Here is a 21,656-nt window from a genome sequence, read left to right as displayed (position 1 = left end):
AACCCACTGAGCCACCCAGGCGCCCCAGCTATTACATTTTATCCTAATAATTTATATGTATGCTTTATTAGCCTGTGACCTTTTGAGGGCATGGACTTTATCTTCCAGGAACTCTCATAGTGCCTAGGATATAGTTGGAGCTAATTAATGTCAATTCAATGAATGAATTAATGAATGACTATTGAATGAATAAGATACCCATCCTCTTATTTTGCATCTAGGTTGATCTTACTTGCCTGTAGCCCCTCCATTCCGACTTTAGGAACTGTTATGAGACATGAAAGTCACTTTAATAAAGCTCTGTGTGTGTGCGTGCGTGTGTGTGTGTGTGTGGCACACAAGCACATTATATCTGTTAAGTTTGTATATGGACCCTATTTTCAGATTGCCAGATTGCTCTGCTTTTGCAAAATATATATTGGTGAACTCCCTTCTCAATTTCCTTGGGGGCACCAAGCCAACATGTCCTGCTTTGCCTCTGCTTCCACACCCTGCCACGTCACCCCAGTTCTGCTATGCCAGGAATGTTACTGGGGAAGAGTGGTTCTATGACTCAGAGGACACCCCAGGGATTGGAGTGGGAGTGGAGAACAAATTTTCTGTCTCCACAGAGACAAAGTATGGGAGAAAAGATGGGAGACACCCCTAGCCCTACTTTTTGAATTTTGCTTTCAGCCATTCACATATTCAGGAGACACATATTATATACTTACTTTGTGCCAGGCAGTATTTTAGAGGTTTGAGATCTAAAAATCGATAAGATGTAATCTTTGCCCTGAAATGTTCAATCTTAGGAGGGAGACAAACTAGTAAACAGTCTGACATAATACTAGGTAGTAGGAGTAATAGTAGCCATTTTCTGGTACATAAAGAGAAATAAAGATCCGTAAGAGGCTACAAAACAGGGATCTCCTCTTTTCAGGATGGCTGAAATCAAATTCGCTGATCAAATTCCAGGGAGAACATCCCCCCGTTTGACCTACTGCCTTGTCAATCAGGACTTTATTGGTCTCTTTCCAATTCTAAAAGCAGAAACAGCTTTATATCTACACCAGATGATTTCTAAAATAACTCAGGAAATGGTAGCAGCTCCATGCTTTATGAAAACAAGGATAATTTATTCAACAAATATTTATTGACGATCTGAGTGAAATCCTATGCTAGACAGTGTGCCCCCACCTGTTTAGTTGGCTGCAATTGTAAAATACTTAAGTGTCATACAATTCCATTACTATGGGATGAAATGTCAATCCAATCATGTGAAGTTTGTCTACCTTCAGCATCTAAAGGAATATGAATAATCCAGCAGGTGGCAGCAGGGAAACAATTATTTTTATCTTGATTTGCCAGAGGTAGAAGGCAGCGATAGTCTGGGCTTTCTGGTCCTAGGTTCCCTTTCTAGAATCGGGAAGACCCCCGGATAGAGGATAACCAGACCATCTTGGGCGCTACAAAAGCGAGACCCCCCCCCATTTCTCTTCATTAATTCCACAAATAATTATTAAGCCTCTACCATGTGCAGAGTCACAGATGGGAGAAGCTGGAAATATAAGAGTGAAACAGTCTTTGCTTACAGTCTGATCAAGGAGAGAGAGGTCTTAAGATCCCTACCTAGGTTCACAATCTCTAGGGTACTTTGTTAAAACTGAGTAGTGTTAGTCCACACACTAGACTAGAGTGGGTAATTCATTGTATCTCCATGCCCTTTGGTGCACAGATTAACAGTTAAAGAGCTAAGGGCTTGCTTGGATGGCGGGAAGACTGTGATATGGTCTGACTGCTTTCCATAGCCCTTTCTGACAGGTCTTCGTTCATTCATTTATCAAATACTTACTGCATTCCGTAAGTGTGCCCAGGGCTGCGTTTGAGGCAAAGTGTAGACCTGTTTTGAATGTCATTCAGAGGCAGACAAGACTGCCGAGCACGTTACAGTAAACAAAGCAGTAAAGCCGGAAGAATACTTAGTCGCATGTGATGTTTTGTGATATTTGAGTGCTTAGTATCTTTGTCTCGACAAAGAGTGCTTTTGTAGGGAGTTCTTCCCTGGGCTCTAAAATTGAGGGCCGGCAGAGTAGGCTCACTTATCCCGAGCTCCGGCAATTCAACGGGGTCCTTTCGCAGAGCGGAATATAAATTAACCCACTGAGCCACCGTAGGGACGGTCTACAGTCGGGAAGGGCTTGTCTTCTGACGGGTGGATTCGTTAGGGCGTGGGGAGCCCGTGTCATATGACCAGTAGCAGCCTCCCCTATTGGCTCTCAGGGGCCACCTTTTCTGCCCAGTCGAGTGGGCTGAAACGCTGGAGAGGTTAAGCGCATGCGCAGTTCCCGGATTTCCCTACCCTCCCAGAGTGGAGCGGTGGGGTTGGGCGATAAACAGGCTGTGGCTAGGGAGGAGGGGTGGGAGGGTTTGTTCCGTTGGGACTTTTCATGCCCTTTTATTTCTTTAGGTGTGGTTAGGTTCAGCAGCCTGAGCGAGCGTATTCTCTTGTGAAAGGGGATTAAGAAGCTCCCGCGGAGAGCGGTCGGAGTTGCGGAGGGGTGCGAGACAGGAATTCTCCCCTATGCCAGCGAAATGGTGCGGCCCTGAGCTGTTTCACTACCTGGCCCGACGAGTCTGAGAGAGGCCCCGGAGGGGGCAGGGAGGCGGCCCGCAGAACGCGGGTCCTGTGAAGAGACGTGGAGAAGATTCGATTTGGAGAAGAGGAAGAGCCCGATTGAAGGGGAGCGAGGCCGCTGAGGGGGAGGGGGCTGCCAAGATGGCGTCGTCCTCCTCTGGGCCGTCGGCGGCCGGGGTTTCAGCCTTGGATCCCGCAGTCTCTTCCGGCGCCTCTTCCTCAGGTAATCAGGGTGGGGCGTGGGCAGGGGTCTGAGGACTGCTGGTGCGATGGGAACGAGAGCTAGACCTGGGAGGGCACCTGTAACTGGGGATGTCCGAGGAGCTGCCGGTAAGGAGGACAGAGGCCGGGCTTTCAAATAGGAGGGCTTTCTGAGCGGGCACGGGGAGTCTGAGGAAAGGATGGATTTGGTGAGGAAAGGGTGACTGTCAAAAACACTAACTGTCTTCAGGAGACCGAATTGAGGACTTGAAGTAGTAGGGTTAGGAGGGGATGGAGATTGGGGGTGGAGGTGGGAGGGAAACAGAAGGGAAATCGAAAGGAACGGACAAAACTAAAATAAATGGAGGCTTCATAAGTAGAGGAATGAGTGTGAAAGGCAGGTGGAACGCAAGTTGATTATGAGGTTAATTGGATGAACCTGTGGGAGAGAAGCCATGGAGTTGAAACATGTTTAAGAGTTAAGTGACGCTTGCTTTCGATTTGCTGTGGAGTTAGGGAATTGTGGATTTTGTTGGGGGTGGGAGTTATTTGAGACCTCTTTTTCCTTAGAGACTCCCCTTCATACGTCATTCCTTCTCACTTAGTGCCTCCCCCCCCCCGCCACGCGCACGCATTTGTACACACATATATGTTATATCAAACACTCTACTGCGGTGATTCCCATTACTAGACTGCCCACTTTTGGGAAGGAATGGAACGTTTTGAAGGAAAGTGGAAAAAAAACCCTAAAAACAGATGGAGAAGGTGGAATGATGCATTACAGGGTGAGAGAGGTTATGTTGGGAATTAGGCCTGGGACGGATGGTGTGGTTGGGGGAGGTGGTTCTACGTGCTGTGGGAGAATATTGCATAATAGGAAATGGACTGGAAGAATGTTAAGGCTGTATCAGGAAATTGGCACTTGGAGAATGGAGCCAGTGAACATAGCTCAAAGTAGTTAGAAACTATTGGAGATTGAGGGACTGCCGAGGAGCCACAAGAAAAGCAACAGATTGTGTGTAGGAGGAAAAATGTGTATAAGTGTGGGGAGGGGGTGGAGATTGAGTCAGAAACTGTTCCAGAGCTTCCATCAGAAACGTCTGGTGTTCCATAGTGACTGTTGCTTCTAAACTGTGAGCAGGAGAGACTTTTTCAGATGATGGATGCTGTACTTGAGATGAATTTCCATAGGCCTGGGATGTCATCCTTGTCTTTTGAATTGGCTATATAGAAGGTTCTACCTTTCGTATTTCAGCTGGGTTGGGTACCACTATATCGTCACAGATACCTTCTTCATAAGCTGCAGTTTTATTTATGTGCATCTATTTTTAGTTTCTTGAGAGGTGATTTTTGCCTTTCCTGTAAAAGCATTAAAGGACCAGATCAACTCATGTTGCATTCTAAGTGTGAAGAATGAAGTAAAGTGACAGATTTTTTTTATAGAGTAGTTCTTCATTTAAAACCTTTTCTCCTTCCCCCAGTGCAGAAAGAACAATGGTTGTGTGTAGTCATTAAACTTAACTATCAAGTTATGTGTTCTATTAGAAACTAGGTTAACCTTAAAAGCCATGTGTTTATATCCCAAAATTTGATTCAGTATCTATCTAATGGAAGTACTGGCCTTGTGGACAGATTTAGGAGTAAAGGAAATAGTTCTTTGTTACTTACTGATACATTTTTCTCTTCTTCCATCTCTGCTCCTGCTTCAGATAGTTCTTCTATCTTTTTCAGATGTCACCGTATGGTATTTTTTTATGTTTTTCTGCCAGATCCTAGGGTTGGCAGTTAATAATTCAGATTGCATAAATGTTTTGGACCTGTTGTGTTTTCCTGAGAAAATAAAATTAATAGGTTTCAGTGGACTTTACAGCTCCTTGACTCTGATGCGTTCTATATGAGAAGTCAAGGTATAAAAAATATCTAAAAATAGTTTTAGATTCCTATTTTTACTTTTGTTTTTTGCAGCTACCCTCTTTGCTCCTTTGACAGTTATTGAAGCAGTTGTATTAAGAAGTTAAGAAAAATTAAATATTTCTGAAAACCTGATGGGATTTTTGTGTCCAAATACACAGTGTTGACTTTGTGTGTCTGCACTTTCACTTAAGTTTGGTCTTAGTAAATTTAATTTAATAAAATAATTTATTTTAAGGATATGATTGAAGAGAATAGAATATTTGATTCTGATCCAAAAAAGGCTATTAAAAATGGGGTTTATTTGTTTTTATATTTTTTTTATGCGTTGTATTTGTGACTGGAGGTGAGTGTTGCTGTATCTGGATGGTACTAGGGGAATTAGGACATTGACAAGAATGAGTGATGGTTTATGGTTTCCTATATTGTTAAAGGAAGGCTGGCCTTGTAGAAATTCAGGGAAGGGAGGGGTGTGTGTGTGTGTGTGTGTGTGTGTGTAACCATTCTAAAACCAGCTTACTGAACTGAGGTGTTTAGCTTAATTCATTTAAATTTGGTGAAACTCTGAAATCCTAAAGACAAGATTCTTTGGCAGTGTTGAAAATAGATTCAATATAAGAATGTTAGTATTCAGGGACAGATTGATCTTTTAGATAAACCACTCATAACCTTTGGAGGCTCAAAATCTTTTGGCTTTCAAATTAGTAAGGACAGATTATTTATTTATTTATTTATTTATTTATTTTTAAAGATTTTATTTATTTATTTGACAGAGAGAAATCACAAGTAGGCAGAGAGGCAGGCAGAGAGAGAGGAGGAAGCAGGCTCCCTGCTGAGCAGAGAGCCCGATGCGGGGCTCGATCCCAGGACCCTGAGATCATGACCTGAGCTGAAGGCAGCAGCTTAACCACTGAGCCACCCAGGCGCCCCAAGGACAGATTATTTAGAACAGTTGTTACTGTCTAGATGTTTTTACCATTAAGGTACCAGTAAGCTGGTCTTTTATACTGCTGACAAGTGAAATACAGATGGTAGATCAAACCATATGTTCTAAGAGATGTTTGACATCTTTTCCCATTGGAGTAATTACCATGTTTGGATTTGGGGGGAGGCAGTTATAAATGAGTATCAGCTTACAGAAGTCCTCATCATGTGTTTGTTCTTATACTTTGTTAATAAAAACTGATGCAGTTTGCCATCCAGTCTCAGCTGTTAGGTGTGTAAAGGAAATTTATTCCTTCTTTTGCTTTCTCCCCCATCCTCATTATTTGGACAGTGACATCTTAAAAATAAAATTAGCCCTGAAGAGGTGCTGATGACAGTATGACCATCTGTCATACCAGTGTGCAAAGAGTCTGTTTCCCTATCTGTAACTGGCCTAGTTTATCAAGATCTTGAAATTCAGGGGTGCCTGGTTGGCTCAGTTGGTAGAGCATGTGACTCAATCTTAGGGTTGTAAGTTCAAACCCCACATTGCTGTGTCGAGATTACTTAAAAATAAAATCTTTTTTTTTTTTTTGAATTTTATTTATTTGTCAGAGACAGTGAGAGAGAGAAAACAAGTGGGGGGGATGGGAGAGGGAGAAGCAGGCTTCCCACCGAGCAGGGAGCCTGATGGGGCTTGATCCCAGGACTCTGGGATCATGACCTGGACTGTAGTCAGACACTTAATGATTGAGCCACCCAGGCACCCCAAAAATACAATCTTAAGAAAAAGAGAGCGCGCACTTGAAATCAGCTACTGAGTCTTTTTTTTTGTTTTTTTTTTTTTAAACCTCAGGGAGGGAGTGAAGACTTTGTTTGGGAGACTTGATTTGAAGTTTGAAGGAGTTAAAAAGTAAAATTAGAATGCTAAAGCTCTTCTGAAATAAGAGCTGTTTGATAAAATCACATGTGATTCCCCTTCTAAGGAAAAAAGCACCTGAAACATTAGAACATCATAAACCAGTAGTTGCTTTTTACTTCAGACCAGAACATTTCTGAAATTGTCACCCTTTACCTATATGATTTTATCATGAGCACAAACGATTTGGAAGTAACTTTACAGCTCCTTTCTGACTGTATTTTACTTAACTACTGTGGGCAACCCCAGAGGACACAGGACTGAAGCATTTTTTTTTTTTTTAAAGATTTTATTTATTTATTTGACAGAGAGAAATCACAAGTAGATGGAGAGGCAGTCAGAGAGAGAGGAAGGGAAGCAGGCTCCCCGCTGAGCAGAGAGCCCGATGCGGGACTCGGACTCAATCCCATGACCCTGAGATCATGACCTGAGCCGAAGGCAGCGGCTTAACCCACTGAGCCACCCAGGTGCCCCAGGACTGAAGCATTTTTATTTGGGACCTTTATCATAGGGCCAGCCTCATCAGTCCCTGATTCTGGTGGTTTTGTTCTTTCTAGAAGAGCTTCACCAGTAAATTATGCTCCAATTTGATAACACCAAATGGTAGGGGTTTTATAGTTTTTTTGGTCTGTATTCTTTGTATCTGGTGTAAAACATTAGTAGTCTGATCTTTTCCCTTCCCTTCTTCCATACTAGTGAAAAGTAATAACAATTTAAGTCACTTTACTAGAGTGAGAAATTGAAATTTGGAAATGTAAAAATAGAACAGAATATCATGCAGTTAAAATATCACCAGGTACCATTTTGGACGACATTTTATAAGTAGGGAGAGAGGTTTCTGTTTGTTTTTTACATGGGGGTTTTGACACTTTTTTAATTTTTTGCCAGAAAACTGACTCCAGAATGTCTTTGTTTTTGATTAACCATTTATCTTTTTTTAATTATTGAAAAATATTTTATTTATTTGAGAGAAAGCGAGAGAGTGCAGTGTGCACACAAGCAGGGGGTGGGAGCAGAGGGAGGAGAGAATCTCAAGCAGAATCTGCGCAGACCGTACTGAACTCAGAGCCTGGGGCTAGGCTGAATTCCAGGACCCCAGGATCATGACGTGAGCCAAAACCAAGAGCCAGAGGCTCAACTGACTGAGCCACCCGGGCACCCCGATTAACCATTTATTTCTGCCATGGCTGCCCAAGCCTGGTCAAGCATGATGATATAGATTTATTAAGTATCCAGTATCTGATAGTAATTGGTAGTAATGCACTGATAAGTTAGCTTTGGATATCAAAATAATATGTTCTGCTTGTTAGTTTCTGTGTGCAGTTCTGGGTTGATATAAAAGTCTTCTGATTCATAACTTGGCTCAAACAGGTGCCAACTACTAGTTATTACATATTTTATTAGTCTGTTTTTCTCTGATGATATAGTGAAAACTGCAGCCGGTGTAGTGAACAAAAGAGAGAACACCAGGCCAAAGACAGAAGTGGGGATAAAGAAGGAAGGTGGTTATTTTATTCTCTAAGCTGTATATTTTCTTTCCAAGAATTTTTGGGTGTTCTGACTAGATATAAAGCAAGAGCAAAGTTGTTAATTTCTTCTTTTTCCTGGGTGTATTTCTTGATCATGAATAAAAGTATACTTCAGGAAGTATGCTATTTTCTGATAGCCTGGTACAGGGAATCTCTTTTTCTCTGTGTTCCAAACCCCAGCCCACTACTCAGAGAGAGTGTTGGCATGATGGTACTTCCTAGAGGAAACCACTTCCTAGCCCATTTCCTCTATTGCACTTCACTTCTCCACCCTTTCCTATCAAAAGAGCACTGTTTAGTTTCTAAGTTTGTGTTAGTTGGTTTTGTTCACATCTTCTATAAGCATCCATCGTTCTTTTTATTATTTACTATTTGAAGTGAACCTTTTTTGCTCAACCTCTGTATTTTTTTAAACTTTGTCCTGTCATTTTTCTTTGTCCTCCTATGAAATTCCAGTCTCTTTGTTTGTAATGACTGTCGACAATAGATATTTTAGTTTAAAGCTTTTATTTTTAAGTAACCTCTGCACACAGCATGGGTCACTAACTTAAAAGATCAAGAGTTGCATGCTGTACTGACAACCAGCCAGATCAGGCACCCCTGTAGACAATACGTATTAATTGGCAATCATCTGATTCCAGAAAAGATTTCTTCCTGATGAATCTGAGCAAGATTTTGGCAAAAAGCAAGGAGGGCAGGTTCCTTGTAGGGAGTACAATATATCTTATTATTTGCTTTATGTACTTAACCAAGTAATATGGAAGTAACCCAGAATAAGCAGTATACCAAAGGATCAGTGATGTTAATGGGAAGTAGGCTAAGGGAAGGTAATCAAAGGAAGTTGTAGGGAGAGAATGGGAAGAGGGTTTTTTTTTTAGGATACATAATTAGCTAGAGCAGAGTAGCTTTCCTGTGCACAGTGTACATAAACAGCCTGGTAAACTTCAAATTTTCGTTTATAAGAATGTGTATAAAAGAGATGATGGAAAAGTAACATATCTCTGATTTTCCTTGTAATTATCTTGAAGTGCATTGTTGGGCAATTAATGTTCATTATGATAACATTAAAATTAGACTTTCTCTGCTGAAACGTGTACATTCCAATCCAGCAAGAGTCCTTGCTTTTTCAGGATAGATAGAGCCAGATTTGGAAATAAGAGGTGGCAATCTGCCAAGAAATCTCAAATATTTCTTGGCCATGGGATGGCTTATCCAAGAGACTCAGGTCTTTTATTTATTCATTTTTTAAAAGATATTATTTATTTAGTTGTCAGTGAGAGAGAGTACAAGCAGGGGGAGCAGGAAAGAGAGAGAGGGAGAAGCAGGCTCTCCACTGAGCAGGGGACCTGATACAGAACTCGATCGCAGGACCCTGGAATCATGACCTGAGTGAAGTTAGAGACTTAACCAGCTGAGCCACCCAGGTGTCCTGAGACTCAGGTCTCTCTCTTTTTTTTCCCCCATTTTTTAAAAGATTTTATTTATTTATTTGACAGAGAGGGAGAGAAAAAGAGAAAGAGTACAAGTAGGTAGAGCAGCAGGTAGATGAAGGAGGAGAAGCAGGAGATGTGGGGCTTCTATCCCAGGATCACGACCTGAGCCAAGGTCAGAGGCTTAACCAATGGAGCCACTCAAGAGCCCCGAGGCTGAGGTCTTTTAAAGAAGACCTTCTCCCACACCGCCATTTTCAAAGTTTTAGGGCCAAGAGATACATATTTGAGGCCTGAGAACCATGAAATTTGCCTTGTAGGGACGCCTGGGTGGTTCAGTTGGTTGAGCATCTGCCTTTGGCTCAGGTTATGATCTCGGAGTTCTGGGATTGAGTCCTTCATTGGGCTCCCTGCTTAGCAGGGCGTCTGCTTCTCCCTCTGCTTGCCTCTCACTCTAACTGCTGCTCCCCCTGTTTGTGTTCTCTCTCTCTCTCTCTGACAAATAAATAAGATCTTTAAAAAAAAAAAAAAGAAAGAAAGAAAGAAAGAAATTCGCCTTGCAGAAGTAAAAATTTATCAAGAGGGAAATACAGAGATATTTTAATTAAATTTGGAAACAGGTTCAGGGAGCTTGTTACTAGTGGCAGAGGTGTTGCATTGAGGCTGTATGTTATCAAGATGAGTCTTAGTTTAAAAAAAAAATAAAGGGGGGTTGAGTCTTAGTAAACTTGTGGCTCATTCCTTGCTGCTTAACAGTTGGCTGTTATCTGAGGTGACCCCAGGACTGGTAGATCAGACTGCTTTGTGTTTTTGAGCTTTTGCTTCTAGGAGCATCTTTGCCTTTCTGACTTTTTCCTAGAAGATCCTTAGGAAAACTTGACACTTGCTAGGAAACAAAATTCAGTTTTTCTCTGGGCTGTGGCTTGGTTATCTTAATCGGCCTAGTTTAGTCCTTATTGAGGGTATAGTAATGGGCCTTTTTTGTTTCTAAAACTAAGTTTTTGAGTACTTCTCAAGGGGTGGACTGATATTTCACACATTTCTAAGTATTTTCATTTGAAGAACATATTGTGCCCCCTACCTGCAGGGGTATACTTAAAATGGTTTTCAGTATCTCAAGGTAACAAGGACCAAAGAGATTGTTTCAAATAGTGCAGCAGATAACTGGGCTGTGTTTGTGTTTTGTTTTGTGTGGGGTTTTGCTTTGATTAGGGGTTATTTTTTGTTTTTGTTTTTTTCTCTTAAACCCTCTGACTCTCAGTCTGATCAACCAAGAGAACTCCTGAGATTTAGCATTTTGTTTCCCAGAAGTCTGCTTATATCGCTTTGTGCTCTGTGTAGGTATTACGGACAAATTTGTATGCAGTAGTTTTGAGCTGTGTCTTTGGGATTGCTTCTTTACAACCTGCCCAGGCAAACTCAAGTTGTCTGAGGAATGCACATCCGGCCAGCCTCTAGCATCCCCAAATTATATGTGTACTTCAAACATTGAAGTCAGACACACACTGCCTCTTAGTTTCTCATTGGGTGGATGATGTCATTTCATCTCTGACGGAAATGCTTCTGCTCTGAAAGTGCAGGGAGAGGCTCTGGTATTAAGGCCAACTCTGTTTTGTTCCACACACTATGGGGAGGGGGGGACAACTCTTATATCAGAGGTTTTTACAGTTTGGAAATATCTTTATTTCAGTTATCTCTTTTAAAGCCAACTCATTTACCCCTCTGAAGTTTGCCTTTTTTATACTTCTCAGAATTATATTAATGATTTTTCCCTTCCTCTGCATTTCCTCCTTCCCCTCAGTAGTGAATCTTTTTTTTTTTTTAAAGATTTTATTTATTAATTTGACAGAGAGAAATCACAAGTAGACAGAGAGGCAGCCAGAGAGAGAGAGAGGGAAGCAGGCTCCCTGCTGAGCAGAGAGCCTGATGCGGGACTCGATCCCAGGACCCTGAGATCATGACCTGAGCCGAAGGCAGCGGCTTAACCCACTGAGCCACCCAGGCACCCTTTTTTTTTTTTTTTTAAAGATTTTATTTATTACCTCAATAGTGAATCTTAATGTCCTGTAGTTCAGTAGTAGCAAGCAAATGTATGGAGAGTCACAGTGGTGTTTTTTCAAGAAACCAGCCCCTCCAGTATCTTTTTAATCAGAAACACACTTTAGGGTGGGGCCAAGGACCAAAATGGAGTGCTTCCTTAAGACTAGGACAGAGTTACTCAGAAAAATACTCTGTGACATGGTGTGATGATTCATCATTGTATTTTAGCAAGGATCAATTGGGTTGTTGCCATTTTGGCCCTTGACTGGTTCAGCTGCTTTGAAATTATTTTCATAACATTAAAGATTTCCCAGGTTATTTTCACAATTTAGCAGATAGATTTTTTATATTTTTCAGGGCTAGGTAACCAGTAGATAAGCTGAAATTAGTATCCCCGTTTTATAGGAGAATATTGATATTCTGGAGGACGTGAAAGATAAACCTCTTCAGGGAGGATCTCTTATATGTGCTGATGAAGTTTTGTTTCAGGTTATACAAACATCTCAGAATAATACATGGTAGAGAAAGAGAGTGAGTGTAGAGTAGTCATGCGTATTTGTAGCTCAGGATTGTCAGCAGCATTCTGGACATTGTCTTTTTACATTTTTTTCTTCTAGTGTTTCTCTGCAGCAGCTTAATATGATTGTAATGAGCTTGAGTTAATGTGTGGGGTAGGAGTGATCTTGGTCTATATATGTGGGGCTGTCGAGTAGTGGTTTACTGGGGAAAATGGAGTATACAGCAAAGAGCACAATAAAGTCAGCCCTGTGTATCTCTTTTCCTTAATTACTAAATTATTGATGTAATTATTTTTATATAAAATGTACATGGATAAGGAAAAATAGATATTTAAAATTACTAACTCAGTCTAATTCCACTATTCAAGGTAGTTAGTTATACTTAAACATTTTGATATATGTTTTTTTGGACCTTTTCAATGTGTATAAATAATATAAGTGAATTTGTAGATAAGTTTTTACAAAAATATGGTACTATGTAATTTTTTTTTACATTTTTCTGTGTCCTATCCATAAATATACATTAAAATAAATGTTTATGTGTTCCATTTTATGACTAGATTTATGTCACCAATCTCCCTTTGTTCATTTAGATTTTTTCTAGTTACAGTATCTATCCAATAATAGTTTTTATATACAGTGCTGCAGTAAGTAACTTTGTATGTACATTTTTGTCCACTGATTGTTTCTTTAGAATAAATTCCCACTTCTGGGTAAAATTGTACATGTATATTTTTAAGACTTCTTGCTAGATTTTGCCAAATTACCCTCCAAGAGTGGAAAACCCTCAAATAAGATACACACATTATTTTTTGAAAGGGCATGTGCCTGTATGCAAAGGAGTTTTGTACCTGGAAAATTTTTGCCAATATGAAATCACTCCAGGGTGAAATGGTTGAAATGATTTGGGTTACAAATTTTGTGACTACTCTTGGAATTTTTCTGCCTGAACTTCTCCTTTACTTGTTTTTTGAATGTTAACCTAGAGCTACAAAAAAAATCATTTTATATTTCATTGTATGGTGCTAGGGGTCAGGTTAGGTCCTGTTCATAATTTTATATTTCAGAGTTGTTTTTTTTTTTTTTAATATGCTTATTCTGCTGTAAGCAAGTAGAACCCCAGAAGTAAGTGATAACTTTCTGTTTTTCCTCATTTAGGTTTCAACTTTCTGTGCTGTGGGGTCAACCGTAAGAGAGGTAGATCTGATGTGTATCTGTGCTGAAGAAGCATGAGCTCCTTGCAGTAACTAGAAGCCAACTCCTCTTCCCTATAACAATTGCAGACTTTTTGTAGTAGTAGTACATGGCCTTCTTCTGAGAAGGCTGTGGATGTCTTGCAAGCATTATTTGACATTAGCTCACATTTCTATCTGCCCTCCAAAAAAGATGCTATTGTTAACACAGAAGTTTCTTTTCTCACAGTTCCACAGTATAATATGAATTAATTGACTACCTTTCGTCTCCCTCAAAGTTTTCCTATAACTTCATTTCCTTTTGTTTCAGTAAATGAGTTTCAACTCTTCTTTTCCCTTTCTCCTGCATCTCTCATTTCCCCTGACCCTTCCTGTTCTATAAATAAGTTTCATAATTCACAGTGATGATAAAAAATGTAGAGCATTTAAGTGCTGTACATGACTTATTTAATTCTCTTAACAATCCTGTGAGGAACATTTTATAGATGAGGTAACCAAGGCCTAGAGAGTTAACTAACTTGGCCAGTGTTGCCTAGTTAAGTGGTGATTTAGTACTCAAACCTAGGTGTTCTGATTTCAGAGTCTGCATTTCTGCCTACTATGCTATTACTGCTTCCCTGACTAATCTGATAGTCTGTGTGTGAACGAACTTGATTTTAAACCAGATTAACTGTTTGATCGTAATTGGGTACTGACTGAACCAGGACTCCTTGGTGAAGGAAAGAATAGTACAGAAAACAACTTCCTTGGGACGCCTGGGTGGCTCAGTTGGTTGACAACTGCTTTCGGCTCAGGTCATGATCCTGGAGTCCTGGGATCGAGTCCCGCATCGGGCTCCCAGCTTCACGGGGAGTCTGCTTCTCCCTCTGACCTTCTCGCTCATGCTCTCTCTCACCTCCTTTCTCTCAAATAAACAAATAAAGTCTTTAAAAAAACAAAACAAAAAAAAAAAAACTTCCTCTCTGACCTTGGCTATCCTGGAAAACAACAGAATTTTGAGCTCTTCTGTACATAATATGTGGAGTTACTGATACTTTCAGTCTTTTACATTAGATATTTTCAAATATCTTAGAAGTGAATGTGCCAAAAGAAAAAGGTAATTGCCGGGGCGCCTGGGTGGCTCAGTGGGTTACGCCGCTGCCTTCGGCTCAGGTCATGATCCCAGGGTCCTGGGATCGAGCCCCACATTGGGCTCTCTGCTCAGTGGGGAGCCTGCTTCCCTTCCTCTCTCTCTGCCTGCCTCTCTGCTTACTTGTGATCTCTGTCAAATAAATACATAAATCTTAAAAAAAAAAAAAAAAAGAAAAGAAAAGGAAAAGTTAATTGCCAAGGATTGGTAACTGATTTTGCAGTCAATTACAAGATCCCTAAAACAAAAAGAGTTTGTCTATCATATGCCCTCTTTTTATTCACTGAAAATTCAGTAATCATAAAAGCCTTATGCTTTTTTTTTTTTTTTTTTTAATTTATTTATTTGACAGACAGAGAGAGAGGAGGAAGCAGGTTCCCCGCTGAGCAGAGAGCCCGATTCGGGGCTTGATCCCAGGACACTGAGATCATGACCTGAGCCAAAGGCAGCGGCTTAATCCACTGAGCCACCCAGGCACCCCAAGCCTTATGCTTTTAATCAGAGCAAGTCACCGTCCCACATACACCAAAAAGAAAACTTTAACCTGAGATGAATAGAGCTCTTTTTTTCCTCTGTTAAAGTTGTTGATGTTTTATTACAAAGACAAGTGAGGACCTTAACATCTATAAAACTGTGAAACTGCTCTTTCAAGAATCAGACTTGAAAGAAGTTTCTGCTGTTCTAGAATATAGGCATTATTTGGTTCAGAACAAGGATAACCTCACTAAAAGAAGTGAAAGGTGTTTTCCTACTGTTTTTCCCAGTAACTTTGATGACCATTGCCAGAGGAACAGAGTAGTCATTATTTTTAACTTAAGACTGATACAGGAGTACCTGGGTGGTGCAGTTGGTTACAAATTGGACTCAGGTCATGATCGCAGGGTTGTGAGGTCGAGTCTTGTGTCAGGCTCCTTGCTCAGTGCCAAGTCTACCTGGATTTTCTGTCTTCCTCTCTCTGTCCCTTCCCCCCATGCTTGCTTGCTCTCTTTCTCTCTCTCTCTCTCAAATAAGTAAATCTTTAAAAGAAAAAAAAGAGATTGGGAGGAATTGAAGAAGGGACTCTGCTCTTAATCCTCTTTCAGTGAAAATGAAAAATAGATGTCCTTGTCCCAAGGGAAAAGGGTACCCAGGGAAAGAAAATATGTGTTCCTATTGTCTATTAGCAATTCTGAGATTTATTTAGTTTGTAGAGCGTTCTAGTTCCCTTGGTGCTTTCTTGGCCCACCTAGACTTTAGATGGCCAGAAAACAGAAAATAGATGATTTAGAGGAAAGAATTGAGTTGGGATTAGGAATGTGAATTCCCATTCTGCCTCTGTCATCATCTTTGGTCTGTGATTTTGAGCACATCCCTTATGCTTGTGCCTTTCTTTATAAAGAGGATTAGACTAAAAATATTACAGGGCCTTTCAGAATGATATTTTTATAATATAAATGGTTATTGATTTGTTAGCTTGGTAATGGGTAAATAGCATCATTTGTGACTGAAGGAGTTAAGTTTTCAACTTGTTTTGTTTAAAATCACCTCTCATGGGGTATCTGGGGTGGCTCAGTCAGTTAAGCATCTGCCTCTTGATTTCAGCTCAGGTCCTGGAATCAAGCCCCAAGTCATCTTTTTAAAAAAAATCAGCTTTAGGGGAATCTGGGTGGCTCAGTGGGTTAAGCCTCTGCCTTCGGCTCTGGTCATGGTCTCAGGGCCCTGGGATGGAGACCCTCATTGGGCTCTCTGCTCATCAGGGAACCTACTTCCCTCTCTCTGCCTACTTGTGATCTCTCTCTCTGTGTCAAAAAAAATAAATAAAATCTTTTAAAAATATATAAAAATAAAAATCAGCTTTCGGGGCGCCTGGGTGGCTCAGTGGGTTAAGCCGCTGCCTTCGGCTTGGGTCATGATCTCAGGTCCTGGGATCGAGCCCCGCGTCGGGCTCTCTGCTCTGCGGGGAGCCTGCTTCCTCCTCTCTGCCAGCCTCTGTGCCTACTTGTGATCTCTGTCTGTCAAATAAATAAATAAAATCTTTAAAAAAAAAAAAATCAGCTTTCATCAGGAACTCAGCCAGACTGAGCTTGCTTGGCCAGAGTTTTTTTAAATTTCCAAAGTGAGAGGGATGACTGGGTGGCTTAGCCAGTTAACTATCTGACTTTGGCTCAAGTCATGATCTTAGGGTCCTGGGATCAAGCCCGCCCCTCGGGCTAACTGATCAGCAAGGAGTCTTTTTGTCCCTCTGCCCGTTCCCCTGCTCATGCTCTTTGTTTCTCTCTCTCAAATAAATAAAATATTAAAATAATTACCAGAGTTAGTATACCTTTGCTTCTCTGGGGTTTCTTTTGTTGCAGTTGTTTTTGCTTCTTTAGGTATTTTACATTTTCTTTCTGCAGAGGAACTAGGGTTCAGTGTTGCTATGATTGGTTCTGTACATCTATTGATTCACTCAAAAATAATTTTTTTTTAATGCAGTCTGTTTTGCTTTTAGTACTGCAACATTAACTAGTAGTTTAGAATGCTTCTTGGTCCAGGACCTGTTAATGAGTAGGAGTCCCAACTTAGTGCAGTATAAAAACAAAGTCACTGTTAGAGCTTCATCTTGATGCTTCCTTTTAGTAGAGAAAACCTCTCAGAAAGAAGCTAGCTCAGGTGAAGAAGCTTGATTATCTAGACTTGTTTTCTTCTATGGTATTTTTTCCTTAAACTTCTAATTATAAAAATTTTCAGACAAAGTAGAAGGAACAGTATAAGGAACCTCCATGTGCCCATCATCTAGACTCAGCAGCAACATTTTGCCAAACTTGTTGCATTTCTTCATCTTCGTTTCCCAACTTCCACCCTGTGGAATGTTATAAAGCAAACCTGGTCTTCATCTGATTGCAGCATAAAGGCTTCAGAATGTTATTTCTACAGATAAGGACTGTTTTTTGAGGGGGAAAGGGGAGTAGGGACTTGCGACATAACACAATAGCATCATCATATCTACAGAATTAATAGTGGTTATTTAATTTCTTCTCTTGAGGCTCTTGTCTCAGAAATCTTTTAAACTACTATTTTTCTTATCTATTTAATCTATTTGTTTGTTTATATGGAATGCTTCTTGAATTTGCATGGCATGCTTGCACAGGGGCCATGCTAATCTCTGTAACCTTCCATTTGTAGTATATGTGCTGCCAAAGTGAGCACTACTTTACTGTTTTTCTAATAAGCATGCAGTCAAGTTTCATACGTTATATTTGGTGGCTATGTCTCTTAAGTACTTCATTTAATTGGTTCCCATACCCTGTAGTAATGTTTTAAGGGTCTGATGAGCTCCATTTGTAAGCTTTTAAGGTGTTGTACAAATAAAAATTTTGTCAGTGTAGAGAAATACCCTTTTTAAAAAGGTATCTGTTCATTTTAGGTTTGTAATCAGTATTAAGGAGAACTAGGAGAATGTGGAGATGCCTGAGTGATGGCAAGAAATGCAGAAAAAATTTGTGAGCTCCTCTAGGTCAGGAACATAAAACTCTCTGTCCATAATGCATATGCATTGCTTCTTGACATGTAACAGATGATCAGTAGTTTTTGAATAATTGAATGAGGAGGGGGAGCAGAAATAATTCAACATTGAACTGGTACTGAGGTGTTAAAATTGAGCCAATGAGGAGAAGCCAAGCTGTCAGCCTCCATACACACCCCGACCTTGGGTAGTGTGCTCTCTTCTCTTCTGTAGCACATGCTACATTTCATGGTGTGGACTGATCATGTAGGCATTTTAATAATCCTTTGGAGTTTTGGCTTAGATGGGGGAGGCAGGTCCCTGAGAGTTTTCACTGGGTAAAGTAAATTTTAACATTGAACTCTGCCCTATACTCTGTTTTTCCACCCCAAAAGGAGAATGATATATATGGATCATGGATATGGATTATAATATATCCTGATCAGAGAATTTTTTTGCAAAGATGCTAGAAAACCAACTTGCTGCTGAACAATATTCTGGTCTTTTCTTTTTCTTTCTTTCTTTTTTTAAAGATTATTTATTTGAGGCATTAGGGAGAGGGGAGGGGCAGACAGAGAGGGAGAAGCAGGCTCCCCGCTGAACAGAGAGCCCAAGCCACCCTGGGCTCAGTCCCAGGATCCGGGGGTCATGACCTGAGCCCAAGGCAGAGGCTTAACCCACTGAGCCACCCAGTCAGCCCCAACAGTATTCTGGTCTTATGCATAGGGAGGAATCTCATTTCCCTTGAACATTGGCTGGCTGGCATGACCAAGCCCAGTGTGCCCATGCTGAGTTGGTCTTCTGGTCTTTTCTTTCTCTCTTCTCCCCCCAACCCCAACTTCTTCTCCTGCCTTCTGTTCTTCCTCCTCCTTCTGTACTAATAGGAGAGAAAGGTTGATTATGAGGTGAATAGGTACAATGTTATTGACTCTTCAGTCTCATGGACTTCTCCAGTAGAGAGTTTCTCATTAGCAGAGACTTGGACCAAGTGGTCCAGCCTTAGCAGATGGTATCTTGTTCCTTAAAATGTCACTCTGTTCTTCATTGGGTTTCTGGACCACCTGGGTGTTAACAGCAACATTGGTAAAACTATAGGTATTTTTTCTCTTCCCTTCCATTCTTCTGTGATAGGTTAGAGGTCTGATTTGTGCCCCAGGAATAAAACTTCAGGCAAGGGGGCACCTGGGTGGCTCAGTGGATTAAGCCGCTGCCTTCGGCTCAGGTCATGATCTCAGTGTCCTGGGATCAAGCCCCGCATCGGGCTCTGCTCAGCGGGAGCCTGCTTCTCTCTCTCTCTCTCTGCCTGACTCTCCGCTGACTTGTGATCTCTCTGTCAAATAAATAAATAAAATCTTTAAAAAAAAAAAAAAACCTTCAGGCAAGGAAGAGAGTAATAAGTCTTAGGTCTTTGTTCTCCTCCTCCTCCTGTGTTACTTGTTCTGATGATCATTATATTTTTTTAAAGATTTTATTTAGAGAGGAAGAGTTGTGAGCAGGGGAAGGGTCAGAGGGAGACCAAATCTCAGGCAGACTCTGTGCTGAGCAGGGAGCCCTATGCAGGGCTGTCACAACCCTGAGATCATGATCTGAGCAGACATCAAGAGTCGGAGGCTTATGGGACACATGGGTGGCTCATTCCGTTAAGTGTCTGCCTTTGGCTCAGGTCATGATCCCAGGATCCTGGGATTGAGTCCCACGTCGGGCTCCCTGCTCAGTGGGAAACCTGCTTCTCCCTCTGCCTGTTCTTCCTGCCTCTTGCCCTGCTTCCCTTCCACCGAGTGAGGTCCTCTCACCCTGGTTCTGGGTACTTGCAAGACCATAGCAGCTCTAGAGCTACCTGTTGTGGGATAAAACTAGGAAAGGTAGCAAGGTAGAGCTTTTCAGGGAAGTATAGGACTTTCTTACTAACTCTTGTGCTTTGAAATCATTTAACTGCCTTTTTTACCCTCCATTGATAAGAATGTCAAAGAGGTTGGGGTGTTGGCCCTTCTTGGTTCTTCCAGATCCTTCCAGACTTTTTCCTCAGTGGTAAAAAAGGAAGGGCTAGGTCAAGCACTGATTAAGGAGTCCAGAATCAGTGTTTGTCTTTTCAACTGAAAATACACTGATTTTCCTTTTGGCTAAGATCAAGTGGAGAATCAGTGATTCTGTAGTTTGCATGTGTGCAGTTGCAGGAGGGTGTGGTGGAGGAGTTTGGGAGGAGCCAAGTAATTTGAGATGCTAATTAAAATTCCTTGAAAGTCTAGGTAATTGAGCATTAAACCTTGCTGTGAGCCCAATTTTGCTTTTGCTTTAGAAATCACACAGAAAGAATACATTTGTATAGGACTTTATGGTCCATTTGATTTAGCTTATCTCATCTAATCTTTACATAAGTGGTTTTTTGTTTTTGTTTTAGTTTTTGTTTTTTTGTTTGTTTTTTTTAGATTTTGTTTATTGAGAGAAAGAGAGTGAGAGAGCACAAGTGGAGGGGAACAGAGGGAGAGAGAGAAACAGACCTCCATCTCAGGATGCTGGGATCATGACCAGAGCTGAAGGCAGATGCTTAATAGACTGAGCTACTCAGGCATCCACAAGATTTTTTTTTTTTATATGATGCCATGTGGGGCTTGAACTGACAACCTTGAGATCAAGACTTGAACTGAGATAAAGAGTTTGATGCTCGACTGACTGAGCTATCCAGGAGCCGCTACATAAAGCCATTTTTTAAGATTTTATTTATTTGACAGAGGAGAGAGAGAGAGAGGAGCCCAAGCAGGCAGAGCAGCAGGCAGAGAGAGAATTGGCTCCCTGCTGAGCAGAGAGCCCAATGTGGCTCAGGACTAAGGACTCTGGGATCCCAGAACTCTGGGATCATGACCTGAGCCGAAGGCAGACACTTAGTGACTGAGCCACTCAGGCACTCCAAGCCTTCTTTTTTTTTTTAGTTTTTTTTCTTTTCTTTTTCAATTTTATTTATTTATTTTTATTTGTTACTTATTATTATTATTTTTTAAGATTTTATTTACTTATTTGACAGAGATCACCAGTAGGCAAGAGAGGCAGTAGAGAGAGAGGGGGAAGCAGGCTCCCCGCTGAGCAGAGAGCCCGATGCAGGGCTCGATCCCAGGACCCTGAGATCATGACCTGAGCCGAAGACAAAGGCTTAACCCACTGAGCCACCCAGGCGCCCCTATTTATTTATTTATTTTCAAAGATTTTATTTATCCATTTGACAGAGATCACAAGTAGGCAGAGAAGCAGGCAGAGAGAGGAGAAAGCAGGCTCCCTGCTGAGCAGAGATTCCCAACCCGGGCTCCATCCTAGGACCCTGGGATCATGGCCTGAATTGAAGGCAGAGGCTTTAAGCCACTGAGCCCACCCAGGCACCCCACTGAGCCATCCAGGTGCCCCATCTTTTCTTTTCTTTTTTTAAAAGATTTTACTTATTTACTTATTTATTTGAGAGAGAGCACACGAGCAAGGAGGAGAGGTTGGAGGGAGAAGGAGAAGCAGACTTCCTAATGAGTAGGGAACCCGACTCAGGACTCCATTCCAGGACACTTAGTGACTGAGCCACCCAGGCACCCCCATAAGGTTTCTAATACAGGTTCATTGTTTTAGTTAAGCATAGAGAACAATTTGTCTGATCTAATAGGGATTTGAACCCAAGTCTTCTGATTTTTAAATAGCTCAGCATATTGACTCCTGGCTAAAAGCTTATAAGATATAAAAGGTTAGACCTTGGGGTGCCTGGGTAGCTTAGTCGGTTAAGTATCTGCCTTCAGCTGAAGTCATCATCT

General features: G+C 41.2%; 1 protein-coding gene and 1 non-coding gene across 5 annotated transcripts in view; one reads left to right on the top strand and one right to left on the bottom strand.

Moving 5' to 3' along the window:
• Positions 1-2,334: 2,334 nt before the first annotated feature.
• PIP5K1A (phosphatidylinositol-4-phosphate 5-kinase type 1 alpha) overlaps positions 2,335-21,656 on the top strand; it is a 38,889-nt gene continuing 19,567 nt past the window's right edge. For 3 of the 4 annotated variants that reach the window (XM_045083089.1, XM_045083088.1, XM_013047964.2), the window contains exons 1-2: positions 2,335-2,840; positions 13,248-13,286. In XM_045083089.1, the coding sequence (XP_044939024.1) occupies positions 2,759-2,840; positions 13,248-13,286 (121 nt within the window). In that variant the 5' untranslated portion in view covers positions 2,335-2,758. The remainder of the gene's footprint in view (positions 2,841-13,247; positions 13,287-21,656) is intronic. The other variant, XM_004776737.3, reaches the window with a different exon arrangement.
• On the bottom strand, positions 17,476-17,579 carry LOC123392962. The gene has a single exon (XR_006607685.1). It is a non-coding gene; the product is annotated as a U6 spliceosomal RNA (small nuclear RNA).

Source organism: Mustela putorius, unplaced genomic scaffold, assembly GCF_011764305.1.
Source record: "Mustela putorius furo isolate JIRA1106 unplaced genomic scaffold, ASM1176430v1.1 tig00000695_pilon_pilon_pilon, whole genome shotgun sequence".
NCBI lineage: Eukaryota > Metazoa > Chordata > Mammalia > Carnivora > Mustelidae > Mustela > Mustela putorius.
The sequence above is the reverse complement of the archived record's forward strand: the minus strand, read 5'-3'. Positions and strand labels throughout refer to the sequence as shown.